The sequence below is a fragment of the Ambystoma mexicanum genome, chromosome 11 (genome assembly GCF_040938575.1).
Source record: "Ambystoma mexicanum isolate Mex_15411 chromosome 11, UKY_AmexF1_1, whole genome shotgun sequence".
Taxonomy (NCBI): domain Eukaryota; kingdom Metazoa; phylum Chordata; class Amphibia; order Caudata; family Ambystomatidae; genus Ambystoma; species Ambystoma mexicanum.
In genome coordinates, this window is record NC_090934.1 from 1277837972 (window position 1) to 1277864737 (window position 26766).

The 26766-nt window shown below is 49.2% G+C and overlaps 1 protein-coding gene across 1 annotated transcript in view; it reads left to right on the top strand.

The window, feature by feature from the left end:
- Window positions 1–26766, top strand: part of CHRNA7 (cholinergic receptor nicotinic alpha 7 subunit) — a 501912-nt gene that overhangs the window by 272833 nt on the left and 202313 nt on the right. Inside the window, exon 3 of the mRNA XM_069624754.1 lies at window positions 2183–2227. Within this exon, the coding sequence (XP_069480855.1) occupies window positions 2183–2227 (45 nt within the window). The remainder of the gene's footprint in view (window positions 1–2182; window positions 2228–26766) is intronic.

Genomic DNA, 26766 nt, shown 5'->3' on the forward strand with positions numbered 1-26766 from the left:
AGCTGCCATCAGTGAGCCTATGCTGAGATATTCCCCCTTCCCGGTAACAGAGCAAAGCGACAGCTGACACCAGTCGGCATACGGCTGAGATATTCCCCCTTCCCCGTAACAGAGCAAAGCGACAGCTGACACCAGTGGGCCTATGCTGAGATATTCCCTCTTCCTGGTAACAGAGCAAAGCGACAGCTTTCACCAATGGACCTACTGCTGAGATATTCCCTCTTCCCGGTAACAGAGCAAAGCGACAGCTGACACCAGTGTTCCTATGCTGAGATATTCCACCTTCCCGGTAACAGAGCAAAGCGACAGCTGACACCAGTGTGCCTGCGGCTGAGATATTCCCCCTTCCCGGTAACAGAGCAAAGCGACAGCTGACACCAGTGGGCCTATGCTGAGATATTCCCCCTTCCCGGTAACAGAGCAAAGCGACAGCTGACATCAGTGAGCCTATGCTGAGATATTCCCCCTTCCCGGTAACAGAGCAAAACGACAGCTGACACCAGTCGGCATACGGCTGAGATATTCCCCCTTCCCTGTAACAGAGCAAAGCGACAGCTGACACCAGTGGGCCTATGCTGAGATATTCCCCCTTCCCAGTAACAGAGCAAAGCGACAGCTGACACCAGTGGGCCTACGGCTGAGATATTCCCTCTTCCTGGTAACAGAGCAAAGCAACAGCTTTCACCAATGGACCTACGGCTGAGATATTCCCTCTTCCCGGTAACAGAGCAAAGCGACAGCTGACACCAGTGGACCTACGGCTGAGATATTCACTCTTCCCGGTAACAGAGCAAAGCGACAGCTGACACCAGTGTTCCTATGCTGAGATATTCCACCTTCCCGGTAACAGAGCAAAGCGACAGCTGACACTAGTGTGCCTACGGCTGAGATATTCCCCCTTCCCGGTAACAACGCAAAGCGACAGCTGACACCAGTGGGCCTATGCTGAAATATTCCCCCTTCCCGGTAACAGAGCAAAGCGACAGCTGACATCAGTGAGCCTATGCTGAGATATTCCCCCTTCCCGGTAACAGAGCAAAGCGACAGCTGACACCAGTCGGCATACGGCTGAGATATTCCTCCTTCCCTGTAACAGAGCAAAGCGACAGCTGACACCAGTGGGCCTATGCTGAGATATTCCCCCTTCCCGGTAACAGAGCAAAGCGACAGCTGCCATCAGTGAGCCTATGCTGAGATATTCCCCCTTCCCGGTAACAGAGCAAAGCGACAGCTGACACCAGTCGGCATACGGCTGAGATATTCCCCCTTCCCCGTAACAGAGCAAAGCGACAGCTGACACCAGTGGGCCTATGCTGAGATATTCCCCCTTCCCGGTAACAGAGCAAAGCGACAGCTGCCATCAGTGAGCCTATGCTGAGATATTCCCCCTTCCCGGTAACAGAGCAAAGCGACAGCTGACACCAGTCGGCATACGGCTGAGATATTCCCCCTTCCCCGTAACAGAGCAAAGCGACAGCTGACACCAGTGGGCCTATGCTGAGATATTCCCTCTTCCTGGTAACAGAGCAAAGCGACAGCTTTCACCAATGGACCTACTGCTGAGATATTCCCTCTTCCCGGTAACAGAGCAAAGCGACAGCTGACACCAGTGTTCCTATGCTGAGATATTCCACCTTCCCGGTAACAGAGCAAAGCGACAGCTGAAACTAGTGTACCTACGGCTGAGCTGGAATCACTACTGGATAGTATCTGGTCCTTTTTCAAGTCCTTCAGGAGGGATTTCCTTTTTCCTACAGAAAGGATCCCTGGACCCCCCATCCCCCAAACCCGAACTACCACAACCCCTTTGCCACAGCCCCCCTCCCCCGACCCCCTACGATGGCTACCAAGAAGGAAATGCTTTTCTATATCATTGTAAAGGATACTGAACCCCAAAAGTTGAAACATTCCAGATCGCTTCGGAGCACAAAGAGAAGTTCAATTTGGGGGTGGTTGAACCCCACTGCACTATGTTAAGGTGGCGTCTTCCTTTCTATCTTAGACCAAATGAATGAATAATACCAATTATGTGTACGAATTAATGTGTTGGCTTTAAGCCACTTCTCTTTGATTTCCATTGTAATGTCCTTTTGTGAATAGAATGATTACAAACCGTGTGTAATCAAAACACTGATCAAGAATTGTCAGCTCGCCTCTAATCAAGTTTTTCTTTTTCATTTAGGATGAAAAGAATCAAGTATTGACAACCAATGTCTGGCTACAAATGGTAAATCATTTTGAACAATATCTTGCAATGTAAATATGAAATATAAGGCTATTTTGTATCACAACTGGTCAGCCCTGATTAGTTTAATACACCTTATATGGTGGACTTTTCATGTTTAAAAGAACAATCTCTATTATTTCGGGACACTTGTTCTGTGAATGCTATGCATTTCTTGCTGTTGTTTTTATTTATACCATTGATCAACCTTTTTAGAAGTGCTCCCAAATGTGGTTTATAAAGGTACCGAGACAACTGAGATCATTCATCATGTGTTATGTTAGAAGCCGGGATTAGAACTCATGTCTACTAAAGTTACAGTGGACTGCATCTCTTCGATGTCAAACTATGAATGTAAAAACAGCAAAAGCACAACAAGTTGGCTAGGACCCCATCTTGGTTTTTAATATACCTTTTTAAAACGAGTTGGCCCTAGACAATGGGAGCTGTAATGCCCCATGATTGATGCATGAAGGGACTCATGCAGAGGAACATGTGTGATGCGGGGATTGCTGCTGTTAAATTGACAAGTTTCACAATGTTGTGTGTAATATTCTTAATCGACACATCGTAACACACATATACATGTTTTACTTCTTTCTTTTATTTTTTCAATTGTGTGCATATTTGTGCCAAAAAAAATAAGTTACATTTTGTATCAGCTCGACTATAAATCGAAGTATAAAATACTTTCATAATTTCATATGCGCATGCAAAAATAGTTTCCCTTTCATACATACATAAAATCTGCTGGACAGGAGATGTGTTATCATCTACACAAGCATTAGAAACAGCTCACATTTTAAAATAATACTCTACCTGTATGCTCCTAATCTACAGAGACAATGCTACAACACGGTAGCGTGCAGCAGAGGGGTGCCAGCGGCAGCCATTTTCATCATTCAAGCATTAGTTTGGCCATGATCTAAGGGACGGTGGGTTGGGTGACAAAATGGCGCTTCAAATCATCTGAAGCTGTGAAAATCCTTGAACCCGCTATGGACGTCTTTTTTTTGTTAAATGCAAATGTATTGATTTTGTTGATAGTCATAGGGCAAAGCAGAACCCAAGGGCCCGATTCATGGAATTATTTTGCACGGTTCAAAGCAACTAAAGCCCTGATTCAGGGAACTGTGCAAAGTGTATTTTTGAAGTGCAAAGTGTATTTTTGCAGTGCAAAGTCGGCGCAAAATCATTTTGTGCTGCAAAAATGGCTTTGTACTTACTTTGCGCTGCAAAAATATACATTGCACAGTTTCATGAATCAGGGCTTTAGTCGCTTTGCACCGTGCAAATAATTCCATAAATCAGGGTTTGTGTTGGCAGTGCAAAGTCACTTTTCAGCAGTGTGAAATCACTTTGAACCGTGCAAATAATTGCATGAATTAGGGTTTGTGTGGGCAGTGTAAAGTCACTTTCCAGCAGTGCAAAGTCACTTTGAACCGTGCAAATAATTCCATGAATCGGGCCCCTAGTTTGTCCTGACCCGTAAATCACCTGCTAGACATTGTCACTGGAACTTGTGCCATGATGTCTCTTGGCCATTGCCGGCTGCGTTAAACTGAAGGCCCTGCATATCTGGCCGTCTTACATCAAACCTGGGGCTTGTTTACTTTTCCTTAATTCTCTGAAAAAGACTCTGCAACGTTTCCTTTCGTTTATCCACATTTCCAGTACTGTAATAAACACACCATTCATCGGTGGGGGATTTCGGCCTTTCTGGCAACTTTGTAAAAATATTTATTTTTGTATTTATATACAGGGAGGAACAATGCTATTTTGATGAAAAAAGAATGTGCACTACATTTAAAAAAAAAAATCAGATTTGACAGGAAGCAGTGAGCATTTTACAATGGGGTGAGTTTGAGGGACATTCTGACCAGGTTTTGTAGGGGAGTAAATGGAACAGTCACCGAGGACAATAAATAAGTGGACATACATAGATTAAGGACAACCAAGATTGGACATTTTTAAGTGCAGGCAGGCGGTAGCAACCAGTGAAATACATGCTCTTTGTCCTGATTGCCATATGTTGCTTTGCCCGCCTCCCAGTAATCATTGCTTCTCACCTACTTCTGTGAGCCAGTGCTTGGGTGAAGTCACACAAAGCAAATGGCAGAACTGATCAGAGTAGTAAAAGGGAAGGCAATACAGGTCTATAGGGGAAATAGAAGGCCTACCTTTACTTAATTTTTAAGCAAGAGCAAGGGATAGAGAGAGGTCAGTCAGGATTGGCACTTTATATGCAACTCCAACTGGAAAGTGCAGGCCGATACAAGCACTGAAAGCAATTTTAAATGTGAACCTTTTATTTTCGAAATTTGACATTACAAATTGTTAAAATTATTAGCAGAATTACCCTTTCCAGTTAACTTTACGTTCTATTATCAACACAATACAACAGCATATAATAATTTCTTGACCCCGTGCACCCTATGACAGCTTACTCTCTCAACTGACCTGGACTACTGTCCCCAAGGCCGTTCAACCTACCAGCGCTTTGAGGTCATACCAATGATATATAGAGCGCTATATAAATGCCAAATATCATAACATAACATAACTTGATATGCGGCCATACTAGGAATGAGCTGAGGCTGGACCCAGGAGTGTAGCTGATATGCAGACTATCAGGCAGTGAGTTGCATGGGCTAAGGGTGGGTGACCCTTAACCTGCTTCACTTGAATGCCACTTCGAACCTTCGAGCGAAAGGTTCAAATCAGCCAAAGCCATTCGAGCAGCCATAGAGATGGCTCACGAGTCTACTCGAGACGAGTTGCTAAATGTCCAATTCGTCTGGAATCGGTTTGACCCAATTCGAGCCATAAGTCACTGTGCTCAAATAGTTTTTAAAAAATCTTTAAAGTCCATGTGGATTTTAAGAAAGGATGGGACAGGTTTCTCAAAACAGGTTGGCGCAGGTTATGAGATGTGATTGCCCATCTTGCCACTTGCGCCAAATTAAGCGTGTGCCATATTCCCAAAGGGCTTCTCGATGTGAACGTCATAGATGTACACAAGAAGATGCCCCTTTTTTCATCCCTTTGTGTATTCCTGCGCATTTCAAAGCGCATCCCAAATCCAGAAATGTATTGGCCATTGAAATGCGCAGAAAATAGTCGCATTCTCCTGCGCCTGTTTGGAATCAGTGCAAGTGGATGAGCAGTGCATGGCAGGGCCATGGCCAACGCTGTCACGCATTTGCTTGCAAATGGAGCAGCTGCTGTCCCACTTGCATTTCTGTCCCTCAAACAGGAATAGCAATCTTTTTTTTTTCTTTTTACAATTTCACACAAGTACAGTCGCTTTAAGAGCGCCCTCCTGACACTAATGTATGCAATGCGGCTGACTAGCACAACATTTGCGCTGCAACACCGCCCCCTAAAATGTGCATGTCACGTTTGTGGATAAAGTGATCTGCAAATTAATAAATGCAAATTAAAAAAGCGAATCCTCTGCATTTGCATTGACATTTATGCCCCATTGGATCATTTCCTTAACTGCCAGAAACTCTGAATTCTGGGATACTTCTGACGTATCCTAGAATTCGATATTACCAAAGAGTTGCATTCTAGAAAAGTTGAACTATCAAATACTTGTATGTTTACGAGTGGCTGGAGTTCTGGTTTGTAAATGTCAAACCATTTCGAGCCATTGCTCTTAATAGTTTGAATCTTTGAAGCCTAGAGAGACCTCCATTGTTTACATAGGCTGCAATTGTCCTATCTCTAGTATGGCCCTTTGACCTCCTCCCTCCTTCTATTGCTGGACTCCATGTTTCCAGCAATAGGATGCACTGTACGTGTTTGTGCTGCTCTGATGACATCTTTGTGCTTAAATAATTTGCATGTGATTTTATTATCTCTTTGAGAACATTGTGTATTGTGTTTTAAATGACTGATAACAGGTTCTATTTTTTCCATCCTAAATGGGATTGTAACAATGGCATACCCTTCTGTGATAATATTCATTTGACAAAAAGGAAGAAGTCTGTTATGGATTACAGGATGTACTGAATTGGTAATTGCGCTTACTTGACATTTCATAAGCATCGGAGATTGTTCCGTGTTTCAGGCTTTGAGATGCTGAAGGAGGCACTGAGTCATACGTAGCATCAGAGCGAGCACCGTTTCTGAGTCAGTGACTGAGCTCCTGCCTCTTTGTGGCTCGTCCGTTCCCTCAGCTGTGTGCCCTAACATTACAAGCCTCCTATTCGTCTAACTCTTGATAGGCCAACTCTGGAGGTCCATTGTGACCAAGTGACTACTGGTCTGCATGAGTACAGGGATGAGCAGTGGGTACTCAGTGCTACACCTGTACTAAATGAGCAGTGATCGCAATCATAAAGGTAAAACCGGCACAGCGGACAGGTATAATCCTTTGCCACTTGTGGTAGTGTAAGCCCAAGACAGGCTACACTCTTCAGGAAGGGTGAGCTAGGACCGAAGCAATCCAGACACTATTAAGGTGATACCGGTATCTAGTGTTTATAATGAAAAATAAATAACAAGAAACATTCGTATGTATGGGGGGAGGGTTACGGGATTGAAAGGAGTGGAGGTAGTAGGGGGAGGGTGAAAGGCAGTAGAAATGGGGGGCTAGGAGGGACACCCCAATAAAATAAAAAAATAGACTTTTTTTGTTATTTAGGTGTCATTTTTAGAGTATGTTGTTATTTTGGGTGTCATTGTAAAGACATGGAACCAATGATACCATAATAAACGAATGTACAACCGGGGTTCTAGAAAAGTAGGATATTTAAAGTAACAAAAATGCACAACTAATTGAAAACACTTGCCCCATCACTGTAATGGAAACTCTGAGAAGCAGACGTTTCAAATGAAGATCACTCTGGCTTGATAGGCAGGGGCGGTCATGCATACCATTTCACCACAAATGCCAAAGGTCAAGGATCTATATTAAAAGGTAGAGAGGTAGGGCTTAAAATTCACAAGGGTCCTTTAAGGCAGGCCAAGGAGACAGGACCTCTTCAAGTACCTTATGTTCTTGTCCTTGGTTCTCAATGGCATCGAACCAGACGTTTAAGTGTTGAACCGGGAGTTAAGGTGCTTTTGGTGCTGAGCTGGGCTCGAGTTGGTAACAGCAGGAACCGGTACCAACAATGTGGTGCTGTTCTGCAGCAGTGACATCTTGTGGGTCGAAGACATTGGGAACGGCAGAGGTTTTCAGGTTGACAGCACAAGAAGACTCTCTAGGCGCCAAGACAGAGAAGTGGAGACTTGCCCTTGGCAGCCAACAGTCTCAGCTGGCCCAAACCAAGATTGTGGTAGTGCAGTAACTTTGGCGTGGAGCTGAAAGAAGCTGGAGACCAAGCAGCAGTGTCTAGTTGTGGATGCTAGAAGACTCAGATGGTCTCAGATGTGGAGTTGGCAGAGCGTCAGCATCATGCAAAACTGGGAGATGATGTGGCAGATGAGTGCTGAGGTCAAGGGTGACTCTGGTAGTTTCTTTGCAACAGTGTCGATGTCATTGAAGGTGCCCAGACTAGTGTCAGAGGTTTAGAGATTCAGAGAGAGCCAGAGGTCTCTTCCATGGTTCATTTGTTGCTAGGATACCCCGTACCGGGCTTTTTGGCAAGGTGAGTCATTTCTTGTTTCCTTCATAACCAGGAAGTCTGTAAGAGGCACTTCCAGTGGTTCTGTCACTCCCAGTGGCATGATCCTGTGTACCACGTTTCAGTGGCCTTTTTCGGCCAGCAGATTCACCCCAAATATGCCCTTGGCATGATTATGAAGAAGAGTCTGCTTCTTCCTTCAAGCTCCCTGGCCTCCCCTCTCTGGAAGACTGTACCCAAAAAGAGTTCCAGTGAATCCTTTGTTGAGCAGTGCCCAAAGATGAATACCCTAAGGGAATGGTCTCCATCCCTTCTGTAGGCAAAACGCTTCATTGATTTGTTTCAGAGCAAGCCTGTTGTCAAGAGACCAATTCAGGCTGTTGTCTCTGATGAACCTTGTTTGCTGATGTCATACCCAGAGAGCCTTGTCTGCAGGAAGTGGGAAGAAGGACACAAAGTTTGTCAGCCCTGTCAGAATCCAAGAATGTGAGACTTCTCTGTGGACTAAGTCTCTTTACTGGGCTACACTAAGTCTGGCCCTTCCTCTGCCTTCATCAACAGTTCACCAGTAATCAACACCCTGCCGTGAGATGGCAATTGTCACTCCAGGATTGTCTTTGAAGCAGTGGCTCCCAGAGTACCTCCCTGTGAGGGTTCCTGTACCTACATGGGAAGTGTTGTCCCTTCTCAAGGGGATCAAAGAGAAGCTTGTGGGGCTAGGTCCCACTTAGTTGTTGTGGGTACACCTAGGCCAGACTGCTAATGCACACCCAACCCTGACATGATTATGTCACTACTCACCAAGCTGCATCAACATGATATCTAATGCTTGCGGTAGTCCAATTGTGTAATCTCAGTGGCCGCCATGTCATCACCAGACCAGGCTTATATTTAGTTTTTAACAACTGCCACCAGGTGCTTGAGGTATGCCATTTTAAGAATTTGATCCAGAGGTGCTGATGGTTAGAAAACCTCCTCTGGCTGTTGAAACTTTGCGTATTAGCAGCTGTTTGTTTGTTTGTTTGTTTGTTTGTTTATTTGGTAATGCGCTCCGAGCCCGTGGGCATCTGGGCGCAGCAGTACAAGAGGACTCGAAACTTAGTTACAATGCCTGACACAGGAAAAACAATGGTTGCTTACAGTAGGTGATACAATGCATATAAAATATCAAGTTTAAGCGCAAAAGAGCAACATTTTAACTGGTTGTGCCGTTTCCACTAGGGTGAGGGTCGTTGCATGTCGTTGTGCAGCCATTTGAGAGCGTAGGATCTGAATCTTGTGTAGGGTAAAGGGCATCTAAGGTCGGGTGGGAGTGTGTTCCATGATTGTGCAGCTCTATCTAGCTGTATCCAGTAACTGCACATGTGGCCTCTGAACCTGCTCTGCTGCCATTGGAGGGCAGTTGCTGTTTATGTCAGCAAATGGTCTCATGAAAGGTACATGTGTGCACTATGTTTTTGGCAGGTGGGTCATATTGGCAGGCCTCCCTTTCAGAATCAGAATTATCCACATCATTTTAGTATTTAAAAACATAAAGAGGCCGATTCATGGAATTAATGTGCGCTGAAATTTTCAGCGCAAGCGTGCGAAAGCGTGCGAATCGCAGTGCCAGTGCGAAAATCGCAGCGAAACCCGTGCACAGCGATTCATGGAAGTCCGTGCGCGTGGAAATCCCAGGATCTGTGCCAAAATTCTGAGTGGCGCACGCTGGCGCACACGTCTCCAAACAGCATGCGCTAAGCACACAGCGAAATCGCAAATAGCACGGCGCACACAACAAAAGTAGGAGGAACAGGGGGCGTGACACGCAGAATGGGGAACAACTCGTGAAAATGTGGGCATTACGGCAGAAGTACAGGAGGCAAGTGCACGGAACACCCACACGCACGTTCAAAACACGTATTCATGGAATCGAACGGGGCTAAGGCGTGCGCCAAAAAAGACGCGCAGGAAGCAGGCGTACGTGGACCCGCACAGCATAAAAGTGCGTGCAAACAACAAACAAGCATAGAGCCCGATGAATATACCGTTCCTAGCAGCAGTGGTCGTGGGATACCGCAGAAGGAGGAGGAGGATAGTCAGGCCCAGAATTTTAACACCCAGAACCAGTCTTTTTGGGATGCCTGATGACCAGGTGTATGGGAGGTACAGGTTTCCACCTCACATAATACTCAACCTGGTCAGTGAGTGGGAGGATGACCTCACATCACCCACCCTGTGCTCCCAAGCACTCAGCCCCCTGCATAAGGCCCTAAATGTACTGCACTTCTTGGCCACTGGATCATTTCAACGGACAACTGCTATAGTGGGGAGGGGTGTCACAGGCCACGCAGCCACGCTGCCTACACCAGGTCTTGGCCATCATGACTGCATGCCCATCAGTCCGCAGGCACATATACCTGCCCAGAACACCTGCAGAAAGGCAGGCTGTCGTCCAGGATTTTTACGGGGTGGCACACTTCCCCAAAGTGCTAGGTGCCATTGACTGCACCCATGTGGCTCAACGTCCCCCCAGTGCATCAGAGCACATCTATAGAAACCGTAAGCACTGGCATTCCATCAACGTGCAGGTAGTATGTGATGCCATGGGAATCATCACCTCAGTATATGCCAACTATCCAGGGTCCACCCACGACAGTTTTATTTACAGAATGTCAACCCTAAACTGGGACCTAGAAGCTGGGCGGCATGGCGATACATGGCTGCTCGGTGAGTATAAATGCCACAACACATGCATGCATGTCAGATACTGAGCAATGTCACAACCCCACTAATGATACCCATCCCCACCTCCCCAGGGGACAGTGCCTACCCTCTGAGCAGCCACATGATGACGCCAATTCGGAACCCCACCACGCCACCCGAGGTAAGATACAACACAGCCCACGTTGCAACCCGGGGCATAGTGGAGCGCACATTCGGAGTGCTGAAGTCACGCTTTCGCTCCCTTGTGTCAGCATGTGTCCTGCACAACGTTGCAACACGCCGGGGCCTGCCCGTGGACATGGTGGTGCCCCCACATCCCCAACCACATGCACGCCCGCTGCGCATGGGAGGGGAAAGGGCACGGGGTGAGGCAGCCCGTACGCAGCTGGTGGCGAATTACTTCACCTAAAATCACAACCCTGTGGAGTGCACACAGCCCTGGTACATTCCAGCTGACAATCAATGATGATGACATAAGGGACAGTCAACTGTCACAACCATACCAGCCTGAGATTGGTCACCTGGAAGTGTTACATTGTGTGCATCCCTACCTACACAAATACCACCAATGCTGTGTCATCAAAGGACATACTGCTAGGCTGCAAACATCATTACCCCCTTGCAAAATACAATATGACAACAGTGCCATGTCACCCAACCCCTCCCCATAACCGCCACCCAACACACCATGGCATTTCATGCTATGTGAGAGCAAACAAAGCAATCCCCAAAACATGACACAAGTGTCAAAGCACAGTGTCCTTAATGGAAACTGCCCACACACAATATGCTCCCAGTAATGTAGAACTACCAACACACATGACCAAATACTTACCAACAATACAATGCAGCTACACAACCTCAAACATAGCATAAACATGACACTACTAAGTTAAAGTAGTGGTAGTCTTACAACCTGATCATGCCAGCACATTGCCACTTCCAACTGTACAGTGCTGCTTCCACGCAAATGTCCAAGTGCACTGCTTACAACATGAACTCCATCTCCAAAGTAGACGGCCTTGTGAAGACATGAGGAATCAACCTGCAAATTGGGCAAAAGACATGGATGCACAAGCACATAACAATACACCATGCAGTGTACAATTCAACAACAATATCCACTAGGAGTGTATACACAGTATTGACTACAGACTGCCCACAGCAGCTCATGGGAGTCCTACGTCACCGTGTAAGTCAATGTCACTTGGGCACACCCTTTGCAAGCCCATGGAAACGGGAAGCAGGAGGGGTGTGTGTCTCACGAACCCAAGCATCTAACCCAAACTCAGGACAAGCCTGCATGTGCCCAGCCGGAATACAGTGGATGCCCACGGGAGCCACACAAGGCAACACACTGCAAAAAAACAAAAAAATAAATGGCCATGTGAGGGCCGGGGGGGGGAGGCCACCCAGGAGGTCCGAGGGCAGGGTGCGCACCAACACCCACCTGTGTGGATGTTGGGGAAAAAAAACACCTCCATGGGCTCATGGCCTGCACAGCTATGCCAATGTGGGAGAACTGCTGCTGTCGCTCTCATCACCCTCTATTGCTGCCACAGGAGGTGTTGCTGCCACAGGAGTTGGTGGTGCTATGGGAGGCAGCCTATGCAAAGCGCTGGTATGGTCCTCCATGGCAGCAAGCATGCGGGTGTGGAAGGTCTCGTTCTGGAAGACTATAGTGCAGAGATCCCCATGCAGCACCTAACGTGATGCCCGGATCTCCTCCCGAGTTGCCTGCATTTCAGCTGAGAGCGAACGTGTGAGCCGCTCTAGCTGCTGTTCTGTCCTCAAGTTAGTGGAAGCCTCAAGGTCAACAAGAGTCTCCCTGAGGTGATGGAGTTCTAACCTCAGGGCTTCCCTGTGGCCCTGGGACTCTATTGATATCGATTGGCATAGAGTCTCCAGTGCCGCCCGTCTGTCCCTGTTGGACGCCAACATGTCCTCCCTGTATGATTGGCAAATGGAGTCTGTTGCCTGTTGTAGTAGCTCCATCTGCCTTTCAGCATGGACAATGGAAGTGGCCACCCTATCCATTGCTTGAGCCATCATCTCAACTGATGCTGCCTGTTGGGTTGCCATACCGTAAATGGATTGTTCCCATGTGGTATTGCCTGGTGTCGTACGGCCACTGGGTCGGCGGGCACCACACCTGTTTGGGAAAGGCAATCTGCGCCTTGCTGTGCCGGCACTGCCTGAGACTGCAGGACTGCATTCCCCCTCTGATCTGCTGGCCCAGGAACAGGATCAGATGTTGTGGAGTGTGACCCTGCATCCGTAACCGCCAAAGGCGGACTTACCAACACTGACATCCCCATAGAGGGTTCTACCCCTGGTACAGGTGGGTTGGACAGAACAGAATCCCTGCCAAGAACACTTACCTGCGACGCCACATAGGTCTCATCATCCGAATCAGCACCTGATTACAGGTCTGGGGAGGTGCATCCAGAGGCACCCCTCGACAGAATGTTCTGCAGCAAGATTGGGTTCTCACCCACCACCACACCATGTCCCCCACTGGTGCCCGGTCATGCCTGAGATTCCTCCTGGGTCTGCACCATCTCTTCAACCTCAACAGCATCAAGTGCGTCATCCCCTGCAAAAACATGAAAGACAAAAAATGGAAACAGACATTAGCACCATAGCACACAAATAGGCCTGACAAGCTACAGAACCAGTACATGATTTACACATGTCCCACATGACTATAACCCTCCCATGCATGCACTGACACTGAGTTTGAAGGGGAGGCAAAAGGCAGACACTGATGACACCAACATGGAAGAGCAACACATTTGCAGCATGCTGGGTAGCACTGCCATCACACATTGGCCTGTGAGTGGCATGTCCAATACACATACATGACACATGCCATCACACATATGGCATGTACCATAGCCATGGTACATTCCACAAGTACATACATATGTCAATGAATGAATACTGTCAGCCATCCATGTGAGATGGACATGATGAGATGAAAAATGCTACATAGTGTGACAAAAAAGGCATATGCCACACACTGCAACACATCCAGTGTACAAAAATACAGTGATTGCAGGCCAATGTACACATCAATGGTTTGTCACTTCAACATGACAGGAAACAACTATCATGTTCCACATTCAAACAGGCCCCAAACATTCCTGTGATCAGGCCAATACTCAATTAGCCTGAATGGTCAAATCATTCATCTAACAAGGTAACATATGTGGTCCAATGTGGGGTTCATCAATGACAGAAGCATGTCACAAATGTGACAATAGGGCTGAGGAATGCGTAGCAAAAGTGGGAGAATTGAAACAATCAGCCTGAACGAACACTGAAAAATACAAACAATGTTGTTGCAAGATGCCACTTCACGGGCAACTGCCGTAATGTTGAGCCAAATTACTGATGTGGGCAGAAGGGATACTGTCACACCCAAATCCAAGGCCACTGAATGTTTTGGATGAAGCACATGGGTGACCCATACCACTCAGGCACAGACACCCTCACCTGGCACTCAATCAGAACCCGTCACCCAAACAACATACACATGCATTACACACACATGCATGGGCACTCACCGGACAATGCATCATACTCAGATAGTCCTCCCACACCTTGGATCTGTTCCTCTGTGACGAAGGCCCCAGCAACAGACTCATGTTCAGTGAGTTTGTTGTCCTCTTGTGGAGACCCACCGCCAGTCACCAGAGTAGCGGCATGATTTGAGGCCAGCTTGTTCTTTGTTCTGCGTTTCAGGTCATTCCACCGCTTGTAGCAATCATTAGCAGAGCGCCTCACAAATCCAAGGGCACTTATGCAGTCGGCGATGGTCTGCCAGTGTGCCTTACGTTGACCAGGTGTGGTCTTGCACCCTGCAGTCACCAGCATTTCGTGGCTATGTGCCGACACATAGCCCACAAGTGCATCAAGTTCCGGATCATTGAAGCAAGGCTTCCTTGAGGTACCGGAGTGTGCACCGTGTCTGGGGTCTCAGCCTGTCGTGCCAGAGCACCCTTCTTCCTCTTCTTTAAAGGTGGAGCAGAGCCAGAGTGTCTTACGCTGCTTTGGTCAGTAGGGGCAGAATCACCGGTGGACTGGGTAGTAGGAGTGTGGGTATGCACAATGACCATAGGTCTTGATGCAGGCATTGGTTGCAGGGTAATGTTGGCAGGGGGAACGTCAGTTTGATGGACTGGGACTGACACTGTCCTGGCTGGGAGAGTCAGAGCTGGGGCGGATGGAGCTGCAGCTGCCCCTGCAGTCTCCCCACCCTGCATACACGTGTGACATTTGTGATGATGTGCGTGATTCCCAGGGGGAGCACGCACGTCATCACAAAGAGAAGTGTGCCAACGTGGCCCAGTTGGGAGTATCCATGGTCGTGGGTTTTGTACATGTGTCGGCCACTCTGGCGGCCCTCTCCTCCTCTGTGGAGTCTATGCACCAGTCGTTCTCCATGCCGTCTTCTGGCCCAGATGCCACCATGGCCCCCTGTGGACCTGCCCTGACCAACGCAGCCAGCTCGGTGGGGATCCCAGCCCTACCACAGTCGGGAGTCGGAGGTCCAGCAGGGGTGGATACCACAGCAACTGGACCCCAGCAGATGGAGGATGTGCTGTCATCATCGGGCAGGGAACGTGCATGATGGCGTCAGTGGATTCCATCAGCCTGGATGCCGTCGTGCTGGCTGAGGTAGTTGCATCGGAGGCAGCGGCAGGTTCAACGTGGGAGGCATCATGGCTCAGGGCCATCTACATCAGAGGGGCAGGAGGACCCTGGAATGGGAGTGTCTTCCGTGTGGCAGTGGTTGGGCCAGCGGATAGGTGCGGAGCGGCGGCGGGCGGAGGAGGCATGGTTCACAATGGTCAGGGCGGAGAACTCCATGCGCAGGGCGCTGAGGCGGGCGAGTGCCTGGAGGGAATTCGCAGGGAGTTGGAGGTGGACATGGCGTTACCCCTGCAAGACCTCGGGCCAGTGAACAGGCCCACTTCCAAGACATTGAACAGGAGTTCGATGATGCCCTGGGCCATGACATCAACAAATGAGCCGTTGGACTTGCCCGCCGCCATTGTATATAGTTCATTAGTGTTAAGTTTCATTTCTTTTTTCTTTCATTTGGGGCGCATGGACTATACCCCACATTTTTGTATATAGTTAGTAATTAGGTAGGTTTCATTGTAGGTTTCATTTATGTCGTTGGGCTCATGGACCCGGGATTTGCTATTTGTACATAGTTTTACAGTGGATTTTTCTCCTTCATCTTTTTTTTTTTTTCACCATGGAGCAATGGATATTACGCTTTTCTTTCCCTTTGGATTTGCTTTGTTGGACGGTGACTTTGGACACATTTTCATTTGGATTAATTTGGATTCTCATTTTATTTATTTATCCTTTTTTGGGACATGCTGAATTTTGATTATAATTGGCATTATTGTGTGTTTTGATTTAATTCCCTTCATTTTGACTTGAATACATTTTTGTTTCTTACTTCAATGTGTGGTCTTCTCTGATTGGTTTCATGCATGTCACAATGGTATACATGCATTTCGTCGCCTGTATTTACATCGTGGGACTTTTCATCGCCGACCCTTTCATCGCCAAATGTTTTTTTTAAAACATTTTTTTAGGGGGGGTGTTTGTGCAGGTTGGGGTATGTTTATTTAAGTAAGGGGGTTTAGGGGGCCTAGCCCCCCCATAAAATAAAATTTTTTAAAAAAAATAATTTTGGCGATGAAAGGGTGGCGATGAAAAGTCCCACGATGTAAAATCAGACAGCGAAATCACGTAGAACCGTCACAATGTGGGTTTTCTCAGTCATGTGTTGCCATTGTGTGGGTCTGACAGACTTGTACTCATGCGCATACTGCTTATTTGTGATCTATCATGTAATGGGGATTTCAATTTGGAGTGGATGTAAAGCTTGGTTGGGTGTTTGGACTGGGGTGGCGTGGGATGGGATTTGGGTGGCCATAAGAGCTGGGGGACATGTGTCAGGGCCTGCTGGCAGGTGCCCCTCACTGGTGGGGGTGGGGGTCCTTGGGGACATGTGTCGGGGTTTGCTGGCAGTTGTATGTCAATGCTGGGGGGTTGGGGGGCTGGGGGACATGAGTGGGGGCCTGCTGGCAGGTGCCCCTCACTGCTGGGGGGTGGGGGTGCAGGGGGACATGAGTGGGGGCCTGCTGGCAGGTGCCCCTCACTGCTGGGGGATGGGGGTGCAGGGGGACTTCAGTGGGGGCCTGCTGGCAGGTACCTGTCAATGCTGGGGTGTGGGGGGCTGGGAGACATGTGTCGGGGCCCGCTGGCAGGTGCCTGTCAATGCTGGGGGGGCTGGGGGACATGAGTGGGGGCATGCTGGCAGGTGCCCCTCACTGCTGGGGGGTGGGGGTGCTGGGAGACATGAGTTGGTGATCATATTGCAACGTGACATGTGGCTTGGCTGGGGGGCATGCCCATGGTGGATGGGCTGCTTGCTGGACATGACCAGGGGTGCAGGGTAGTCCCCTGTGGTGTGGGCTGCCTGCAGGGGCTGTGGAGGGGGTAGAGGGGACACCTGGGAGGACCCACACTGCCAATTCACGTGTAGGACTCCCCGCGCACCCCTGAAATACGCGTTCCACTCTGACAGCAAAATCGTGTGTGAAACTTCATGCGCAGCCCAGTAATACACGTACCCTGCTCCAATTGCGTGTGAAACTTCCTGCGCACCCCCGAAATACACGTACCCAGGCCAATCGTGTGTAAAACTTCCCGCGCACCCCTGAAATACACATACCCAGGCCAATCAAGTGTAAAACTTCCTGCGCACCCCTGAAATACACGTACCCAGGCCAATCGCATGTGAAACTTACCACGCACCCCTGAAATACACGTACCCAGGCCAATCGCACGTGAAACTTACCGCGCACCCCTGAAATACACGTACCCAGGCCAATCGCATGTGAAACTTCCTGCGCACCCCTGAAATACACGTACCCAGGCCAATCGTGTGTGAAACTTCCCACGCACCACCATAATACACGTACCCCACTCGCACAGGCCCTTTCGCGTGTGAAAGTTCCCGTGAACCCTGTAATACACGTACCCTGCTGAAATCGCGTGTGAGACTTCCCGCGAACCCCATAATACATGTACCCTGCTGAAATCGCGTGTGAGACTTCACGCAAACCCCAGGAATATTGGCCCTGTGCGAGCGAGGTACGTGTATTACGGGGTTCGCGGGAAGTCTCACACGTGAAGGGCCCTGTGCGAGCAGGGTACGTGTATTACGGGGTTTGCGGGAAGTCTCACACACAATTTCAGCAGGGTACGTGTAATACTGGGGTTTGTGGGAAGTCTCACACGTGATTTCAGCAGGGTACGTACATTATGGGGTTCGCGGGAAGTCTCACACGCGAAAGGGCCCTGTGCGAGCGGGGTACATGTTTTACGGGATTCGCGGGAAGTCTCACATGCGATTTCAGCAGGGTACGTGTATAACTGGGGTTCACGGGAAGTCTCACACGCGATATCAGCAGGGTACATGTATAACTGGGGTTCGCTGGAAGTCTCACATGCCATTTCAGCAGGGTACGTGTATTATGGGGTTCGTGGGAAGTCTCACACGCAATTTCAGCAGGGTATGTGTATTTCAGGATGCAGGGGAGTCCTACACGTGATTTTGCAGTGTGGGTCCTCCCAGGTGTTCCCTCTACACCCTCCACGGACCCTGCAGGCAGCCCACACCACAGGGGACTACCCTGCACCCCTGGTCATGTCCCGCAGGCAGCCCATCCACCATGGGCATGCCCCCCAGCCAAGCCACATGTCACCTTGCACTACTGATCATCAACGCATGACCCCCTGCACCCCCACCCCCCCAGCTTTGCAGGGCACCTGCCAGCAGGCCCCCACTCATGTCCCCCTGCACTCCCTCCCCCCAGCAGTCATGGGCACCTGCCAGCAGGCCCCCACTCATGTCCCCCTGCACCCCCACCCCCCAGCAGTCAGGGGGACCATCAGGGGCACCTGCCAGCAGGCCCCCACTCATGTCCCACTCATGTCCCCTTGCACCCCCAGCCCCCCAGCGGTGCAGGGCACCTGCCAGCAGGCCCCCACTCATGTCCCACTCATGTCCCACTCATGTCCCCCTGCACCTCCACCCCCCAGCAGTGAAATGCTTATCTCATGACACAAACCAAAAGTCAAAACTATGTACATCAACACATGTCCGTCACACACATACACTGGTTGGCATTGCTTGTGTAAACCCACATTTTCACATGCATCAAGCCAATGAGCGAATGTCCATAATGCAAAACAAAACAAAAAAAAGGATACATGATGAAAATATATATAATCCATTGTCCAAGGATGTAAAGGGTCCATGATCCCAACCAAACTAATGAAACCTACCTACCTAAAAATATGACTATATACAAATTTGGGTGGCATTGTCCATTGACCACAAATAAAAGGAAAACATAAATGAAACCTAACTGTAAAAACTATTTACAAGGGCAGCGGGCTAGTCCGATGGCTTACTTATGGATGTCCCGGGCCAGGGCATCATAGAACTCCTGCTCAATGTCCTGGAGGCGGTCCTCTTCCATGGCCCTGAGGGTTCGCAGGGACGATGACATGTTCTCCTCCAACTCCCTGGGAATTGCCTCGAGGCACTCGGCCCGCCTCAGGGCCCTCCGCATGGAGTTCTCCGCCCTGACCATCGTGAGCCGTGCCTCTTCTGCCCGCTACCGCTCCACATCTATAACATGGCCTAACTGCTGCCACATGGAAGACACTTCCAGTCCTGGGTCCTCCTGCCCTCTGGCCGATGCCTGCCCCTCCGATGTTGATGGCCCAGAGCCATCATTGCTCCCACCTAGAGCCTGCTCTTGTTGCTGCTGTCCATGTGCTGTGTCTGATGGTGCCTGCACATCCTCCATCAGCTGGTCTCCAGTTGTGGTGTCCACCCCTGCTGGGCCAACGACTCCCGACTGTGGCAGGGATGTGAGCTCCACCAAGCTGGCTGTGTTGGTCGGGCCAGGTCCACAGTGGGCCCGGTGGAATCTGGGCCGGAAGACAGTGTGGAGAACGACTGGCGTATAGTCTCCACAGAGGAGGAGAGGTCCGCCAGAGTGCGCAACACATGTAGGGACCCACCAACCAGGTCGGAGCCCATACATTCGTGGGACCCCTCATCTGCAGGTAGTGGAGAGGCAGATGACATGGCACTCTCCCCTACCTGCAGACGGGCATGGGACGGGGCCTCCTTGCTGGTGCATGGTGGTGCAGTCACAGGGTCAGGGACAGCGACATGCACAGGCCCCTCCGCGGTGACCTGTGCTGCCTCCTGACCCTGGCCCTGGTCTGCACCACTTCCACCAGTGGTACTACCCCCTCCAGGCCCCATGTGCGGCTCAGTAGCGGGCTCCTCCTCCTCTGTAGAGACCAGCAACCTGGATGTCTCCACACCGTCTTCCGCCATTGGAAGCCCCTGTGGGGGCTCACCCGGCTCTTCTGCCACAGCCGTTGTGGCAGACGCAGCACCAGCCCCCTCAGTCCCGGATGATGGTAATTCCTGGGAGGGTGGCTGGGCCTTGCGTCGCCGCCCAGTGGAGGCATCCCCGCTGCTTGCCTCCACAGCGCCGTCTCCGCCCTCTTCTTCATTTGACGCAGCATAGAGGGAGACATAGAACACAAGCATTAGGGTACAGTACAAAATGCCCTAGACAGGAAGCAATAACACATGAGTGGCACTGTCAAATGTCACTTCCATCCTGTCATTCCACAACCCATGGGTCAATGCACACCACACACATGCAGAAACAGTCCCAGCGACTGCAATCAACATCAACATCCATGTAGAAGGGCCCCTGTAAACTAAGATGTTGCCTTCAAAGTCACATGCAGCCATGGAGTTTCAAAGTCACACACACACACACTTCTCTGGCACACACACACACGTGCACAATACAAGTACATGACATCAGCACCCATTCCTCACCCCCCCCTTCATGTCCAGGAACAGAGACAGCCATGCTTTCATGTGTGCATTCCGCATAGAGCTCCCCATGTTGCATTAAAACACATGCACCAACCATGTGGTTCACACATAACTGGTCTCACATGCATGACCATGATGTCCATGCACACACATATCCATACATGGCCTATGTCACACATACAGGCACGCATCAGACTAGCAGCACACTGCAACATGCCCTGCCCCACACAGAAATGCTTGGCCACTTACTGCTCAACTCCGGACGGGTCTGCCGCTGAAGGATCTGGGCATGGAGTGCTGGGCCGACACGTTCCAGGACCCTCATCTGGATGTTACTCATGCGTGCCCGGCCCCCCTCCGTGATGCGCCGAGCCTTGTGGAGGGTCCTGGACCTGAAGTCGTCCCAGCGCTTCTTGACGTGCTTGATGTTGCGGGTTACCACCCCCTCCACTTGATGGCAAGCACTACGTCGTCCCAGATCCTCTCCCGTCCTTCCTTGTTGGCGCGTGATGTTCCGAAGAGGGCATCATAATGCCTCAGGACATGCTCCACCAGGACACCAACTTCAGTGGCAGTGAAGCTGGTGGCCCTCTGCCTGGGGGTTGCCAGTGGTGCCAGATGGAGATGTGCCCGACATGGTAACCCCAGAGGCAGGAGTGGGTGGGCAACTGGGTCCTGGGGCTGGGCTGTGGAACGATGGTATCCCAGATGGGAGTCTTCTGTTCCAGCAGGGGTGGACACAGCAACTGGACTCCTGCAGATGGCTGATGTGCAGGCACCATATAGAAGGGCACGTGGGCAGCAGACAGTCAGGCAGCAGCAGATGGCAGGTGGGAGCGTGCTTGGGGCTCTGGGGGGCAGGAAAATAGCCTTCAGGCCAGGAGCGTGGTCTTCCATGTGTGTATGCGTGGCCAGCTTGATACGGAGTGATATGGCACGTGAAAAATGTGCACGTCAGCATGTAATTCGAGGAAAGGCCCTTAGAGCATAAGCGGGTCAGCACACCTACGCGATTTCATTGGACCAAACGCCCTTTGCGCGTAAGCGCGTCTGTGACATGTCGCGCACGGGCGTTGCCCTTTCACGTGTCAAACGTCACACGAACCCCAGGAATACACATACCCCACTCACACAGGGACCTTTCGCGTGTAAAACTTCACACGAACCCCAGGAATACACGTACCCCACTCGCACAGGGCCCTTTCATGTGTAAAACTTCCAGCGAACCCCATAATACACATACCCCGCTCGCACAGGGCCCTTTCGCGTGTCAAACTTCCCGTGAACCCCAGTTAAACACGTACCCTGCTGAAATGGCATGTGAGACTTCACGCGAACCCCATAATACACGTACCCTGCTGAAATCGCGTGTGAGACTTCCCGCGAACCCCGTACATGTACCCCGCACGCACAGGGCCTTTTCGCGTGTCAAACTTCACGCGAACCCCAGGAATACACGTACCGCACTCGCACAGGGCCCTTTCGCGTGTCAAACTTCCCGCAAACCCCAGTTATACACGTACCCTGCTGAAATGGCGTGTGAGACGTCCCGCAAACCCCATAATACACGTACCCCGCTCGCACAGGGCCCTTTCATGTGTCAAACTTCACGCGAACCCCAGGAATACACGTACCCCACTCGCACAGGCCCTTTCGCGTGTGAAACTTCAGGCGCACCCCAGTAATCCACGTTCCCCGCTTGGCGTTTGCTGTTTGGCAGCCCTGTAAACTGGTCCAGGGATAGCGCGGCCCTTTGCACTGAATTGGGGATTTTGATGGCTTTTCCTTGCGCGAGGGCGTTCTTGGGGGCGTAACTGGCGCTGCTGCAGGGTTGCTGCACCACTCTGCGCCACGGCTGGTTTTGGAGGCTAAAATCAATTAATATGCTGTGCGCGGAAATCGATTTTATCGCACGTGGCTGGCGCAGACATTCGCATGCGCACACTGCGCCAGCCGCGTGCACCAGTTTTGTGCAAAATTCTATGAATTACCCTGAAAATATTCAGGCAATCCTGTACTTCTGTTATGGACAGAAGAGCTGGACCACCAAATGTGTGTATGCAGCCCTAGAGATAAGGGGTGTATCAACCACTTTTACTCCCTAGAAATAGGCAAATGCTCCCAGAAAATCAAAATAGGGAGTAAAAGTACTCTCAACAAAAAATAGAAAACAGTCATATAGAATCTCGTGCCCCTGCTTTCACCCAAAGCTCCATGGATGTGTGTGGACCAGCAGTGAAAGCAGTGCCACAGGAAGAAACTAGTATTACTACTGCCTGATTGGAAGACACAAACATGTATCTTGTAATGTGTATAAATAACTAGGTGCCAGTAAATAATAACTACAAAAACAGTACCATGTTCCAGTTAAAATATATATTTTACTCGCTTTTTAAAATACTCCCATTGGGAATTGGCCTTACATTTTTACTCTCTAAAAAATCGTTTTACTCCTAACTTTAAAAAAATAGGGAGTAAAATAATCCCACTTCAAAATATTATCTGGAGCACCTTGTGTATGTGTTAATTTTATTGGAGACAAATGATCAAATGTTGTTGTCCTCTTGCTAAAATAGTACCAGGTTGTGTGTTAGCTGCATATGGGTGGTATCTCACCTGGTTTCCTCTCCGGCGGGGTGGCTGTCTTTCCTAGGGTTCATCTTCTTCAGACAATGTTTTTGTGTTTCCTGCAGTCTCTTATACTCACCAACCCCGGACCTTCTTTGTTCTCATTGGTTCTTTTCCATCTTTCTGGATTGTTATGGGCTAGCTGTACTTTGGGCTCCTCCTTTGGCTGGGTAAGGTTTTCTAGTGAAGCCTCACCCCAAAGTGAGAGCGCTTTCCTTCTCTCTCTGCTTGGCCGGTACCAGGTCCCGGGTCCCCGCTAAGTTCATTATGCTGATCCTCAATGAGCTGTTCAGGAGCTGTTTCTCTGCTAGGCTAGGTCTACTTGGATCGGTATCACTACATTAATATCCCCAACAAAAATTTCGCCGTAGATATGGCTGTTTGGTTCGCCATAGGTGATATTTTTGTTGGGGATATTATGTGGGAGCGAGGGCTGCAGGGGTCTCCCCCGCACATTAAAAAAATATGCGAGGTTGCGTGGGTGTCCCCCGCAGGGTCCATGTGTGAATTTCGCTGCAAATATATGGCAATATTTTTGCATCGCGACATTTTCGCTGCAGAATTAAGACATGGAACCCTTGGATCACCTGGTTCGTTTTGCATGTTCACCTCCAAAGGAGTGGTGCCTCACTCTCTTCTGTAGGTTTGTGCAGCCACTATCCATTTCATCTCGGTCATCCGCTTGGGCACGTCCTCAGTTTGTTAAGCCCTCCTGAGTTCAGAAATTTGACACGCTCACAGATTGCTCCGTGGCATGACGCTCCACCCTGTGCTGTCCCATCTGCTGAGTAGTCGTGGTGACGGCCTCAAGTCTCATTTGACCCTGCCACCATAAGCTGTTCCCTATTCTGCCGCTCGGAGTGCTGGTGCGGTGTAACCCCTATCGCACCTTTCTCCTTACCTTTCATGGGGTGCTTAACTGTCATTGGATTCAGGGCTTTTTCCCTACCCAGACAGTATTCTTTCACATTATTGTCCTGAATGTGGCCATTGCAGGGCATGATCTCTAAAAGTAGCCTGCTGCAAATGTGTTCCAGTGGAAAGGTCGTGTGGTGCTGGTTCCATGATCTTTTTAGCATCTGCTGGCTTCACCGATCCACTGGCATTGGCCACTGAGCTAACCCATTCAGCGGGACTGTGCCTTTCAACCTAATGACCAGGTAATCAGAGTGCTGGAGTAACAATTGCTTTAGTTACTATTATGGTGCTCCTTCTGCCTCCACCGGCTCAAAGATGCTCAACCTCACGCATTGCAGTGTTTCCCAGATGCCGTAGCATCTGAAATACACGCCAGGAGTCCTATGTGTCTCCTGCCACTCTCCTCTATCTACCAATGACCATAACCCAAATGAGTGCCCTAGCGGCGTATCATTGCTTCACGATTGAGCACGCCTGAAGTGCTCCAACGATCTATTGCCGCATCGCGATGAAGCGTGGCCATCCCATGGAATGGAATGATTCATTGGAAGCCGCAAAAGGTCTCGGGAGGATAGCTCAGGGGCAACCTGCTCTCCTTGGAAGCAAGACGACACAGAGCAACACAGGTTCGATCTCCGGGTCCACGCTTAGAAACCTCTGGGTATTAAGCGCGCTATAAATAACCTATCATATTATATCAAACACCAGTTTCAGATTGGCTTCACATTATGGTCTCTTTCTCTTGATAACTGGTCTTTGATGCTCACCCCCTATTGGGATTTGATTTTTCTTTTTCTTGCACTGTCTTTCTTCTGTCAAAGCTCTATACGTAAATGCGCTATATAAGCATCGCACATAAACAAATAATACATATGAGCTGCACTGCTGAAAAAGTGCATTTCCACTGTTGTTGGAGCCGCTGGAATCTGCATGGCGTTTATCACCATAGCGGGACAGTATAACTAGACCGAAGGGTCAAACACCGATTGAGCTCCTGGGTCACATTTGTGTTTTACCTGACGTTTCCTAGTCCCCATTGATTTCACTCCAGAGATCTGAGTCGTTTGTGACCATTATTATCCCTTGGTAAAGCCAGCACTTATTAAACCTTTTTACTGGTGAGGCTCTATTGAAATCGCCCTGACAGTAGAGAGAGCATTAACAAGGCAACGTGACTTTACACTTGTAAGGGTTAAAGAAAAGCACCTTATGTCACTCAACCGAATTGCTGCTCTTTGCTGGGGCTGTGATTTGTTATAGCAGCTTAAGCTCTAACCGCGGTCTCCCATGAAAGTGACCTTTTTTCACCACAGTGGAAAGAGGCATTGCTAAAAGGCCACCAAAAGTCACCAGGGAGCACGTCGATGGTGGCATAACACAAAATGCCCCCATGCAAAAAGTGTTGAAGGTCCCTGTGGTTCTCAAACCCACACACAGACCTAACACATACCCCCTTCCAGTACCGGGGGAGTGCAGAGGTGACATCTACACCCTTGCAAATCGAGCTGATGCTACCAAGCTTGGGTGAATAGTGTTGCTAGGTCTGGAAAAGATCTGGGGCTATGCTAATGTTGGGACTCGGGGCTAGGTAGCATTTTGGTTGTAGCCGCTGAGATTCTCTCCGGGGCTACAACCAAAAGACCTGGGGCTATAGCGCCCTAGGCCCCCGCCCCCCAGCAACACCTCTGGGTGAACTGAATGTTCTGTTCTCATTAAAGTCAAACATCTTAGAAGTGGTGGAACTGTTATGTTCTCTGATCCACTGCAATGCCATAAATCGGGTCCGCAGTTCTCCATGCTAGGAGCCAGTTACCTCAAAGTATATAATGTCTGAAGAGCGGCTTATGGCATTCTTTCAAAATATGCACAACTACTTAAAAGTATAACTTTATATTTTCCTTTTTTTCATGTACTCCTTTATGTCAGAGGCTAATCCTTGGGGTGTTACTTATGTGGCTGGGAAAAGTCTGTGGAATTCAAATACAGTGAAAGGGTTATATGGGTGGGTTGTTTTTCACACTATATGGTTTGATAAGAGCCCTCAGCACTTGCTCACTTTTTAATATCTTTTGGAGCATTCTAGTAGGGAAGACCCCACTTTCATCTGCTTGGCTGTTCTTAGACCACACCTGAACCTATTCGGTAAATCTCTTACATCACACTTTGCTCTATTGAGGAACTCTCTTACAACCGACTTTGATCAATTTGGCAAATGCCTTAGACTTATCTTTGATCGCTTTGGCAGCTCTCCTTTCCCAACTTTGATCTTTTGTCAACTCTATTAAAGCCCACTTTGATCTATTTGGCAACTCTCTTATAATCCACTTTGTTCTATTTGGCAAATCTCTTAGACCGCATTTTGATCTATTTAGAAACTCTCTTAGTCACCACTTCGATCTATTCGGCAACTCTGTTAAAGCCCACGTTGATCAATGTGCAACTCTCTTAAAGCCCACTTTGATCTATTTGCAAGTCTGTTCAAGCCACTTTGATCTGTTTGGCAAATCTCTTAGACCATTATTTAATCTATTTATTAACTCTCTTAGATACCACTATGATCTATTTGGCAACTCTGTTAAAGGGCACTTTTACCACTTTGAAAGTCTATTAAAGCCACTTTGATCTATTTGGCAACTCTCCTACAACACACTTTGATCCATTTGGCAACTCTGTTAAAGCCCACTTTGATCAATTTGCAAGTCTGTTTAAGCCACTTTGATCTGTTTGGCAAATCTCATAGA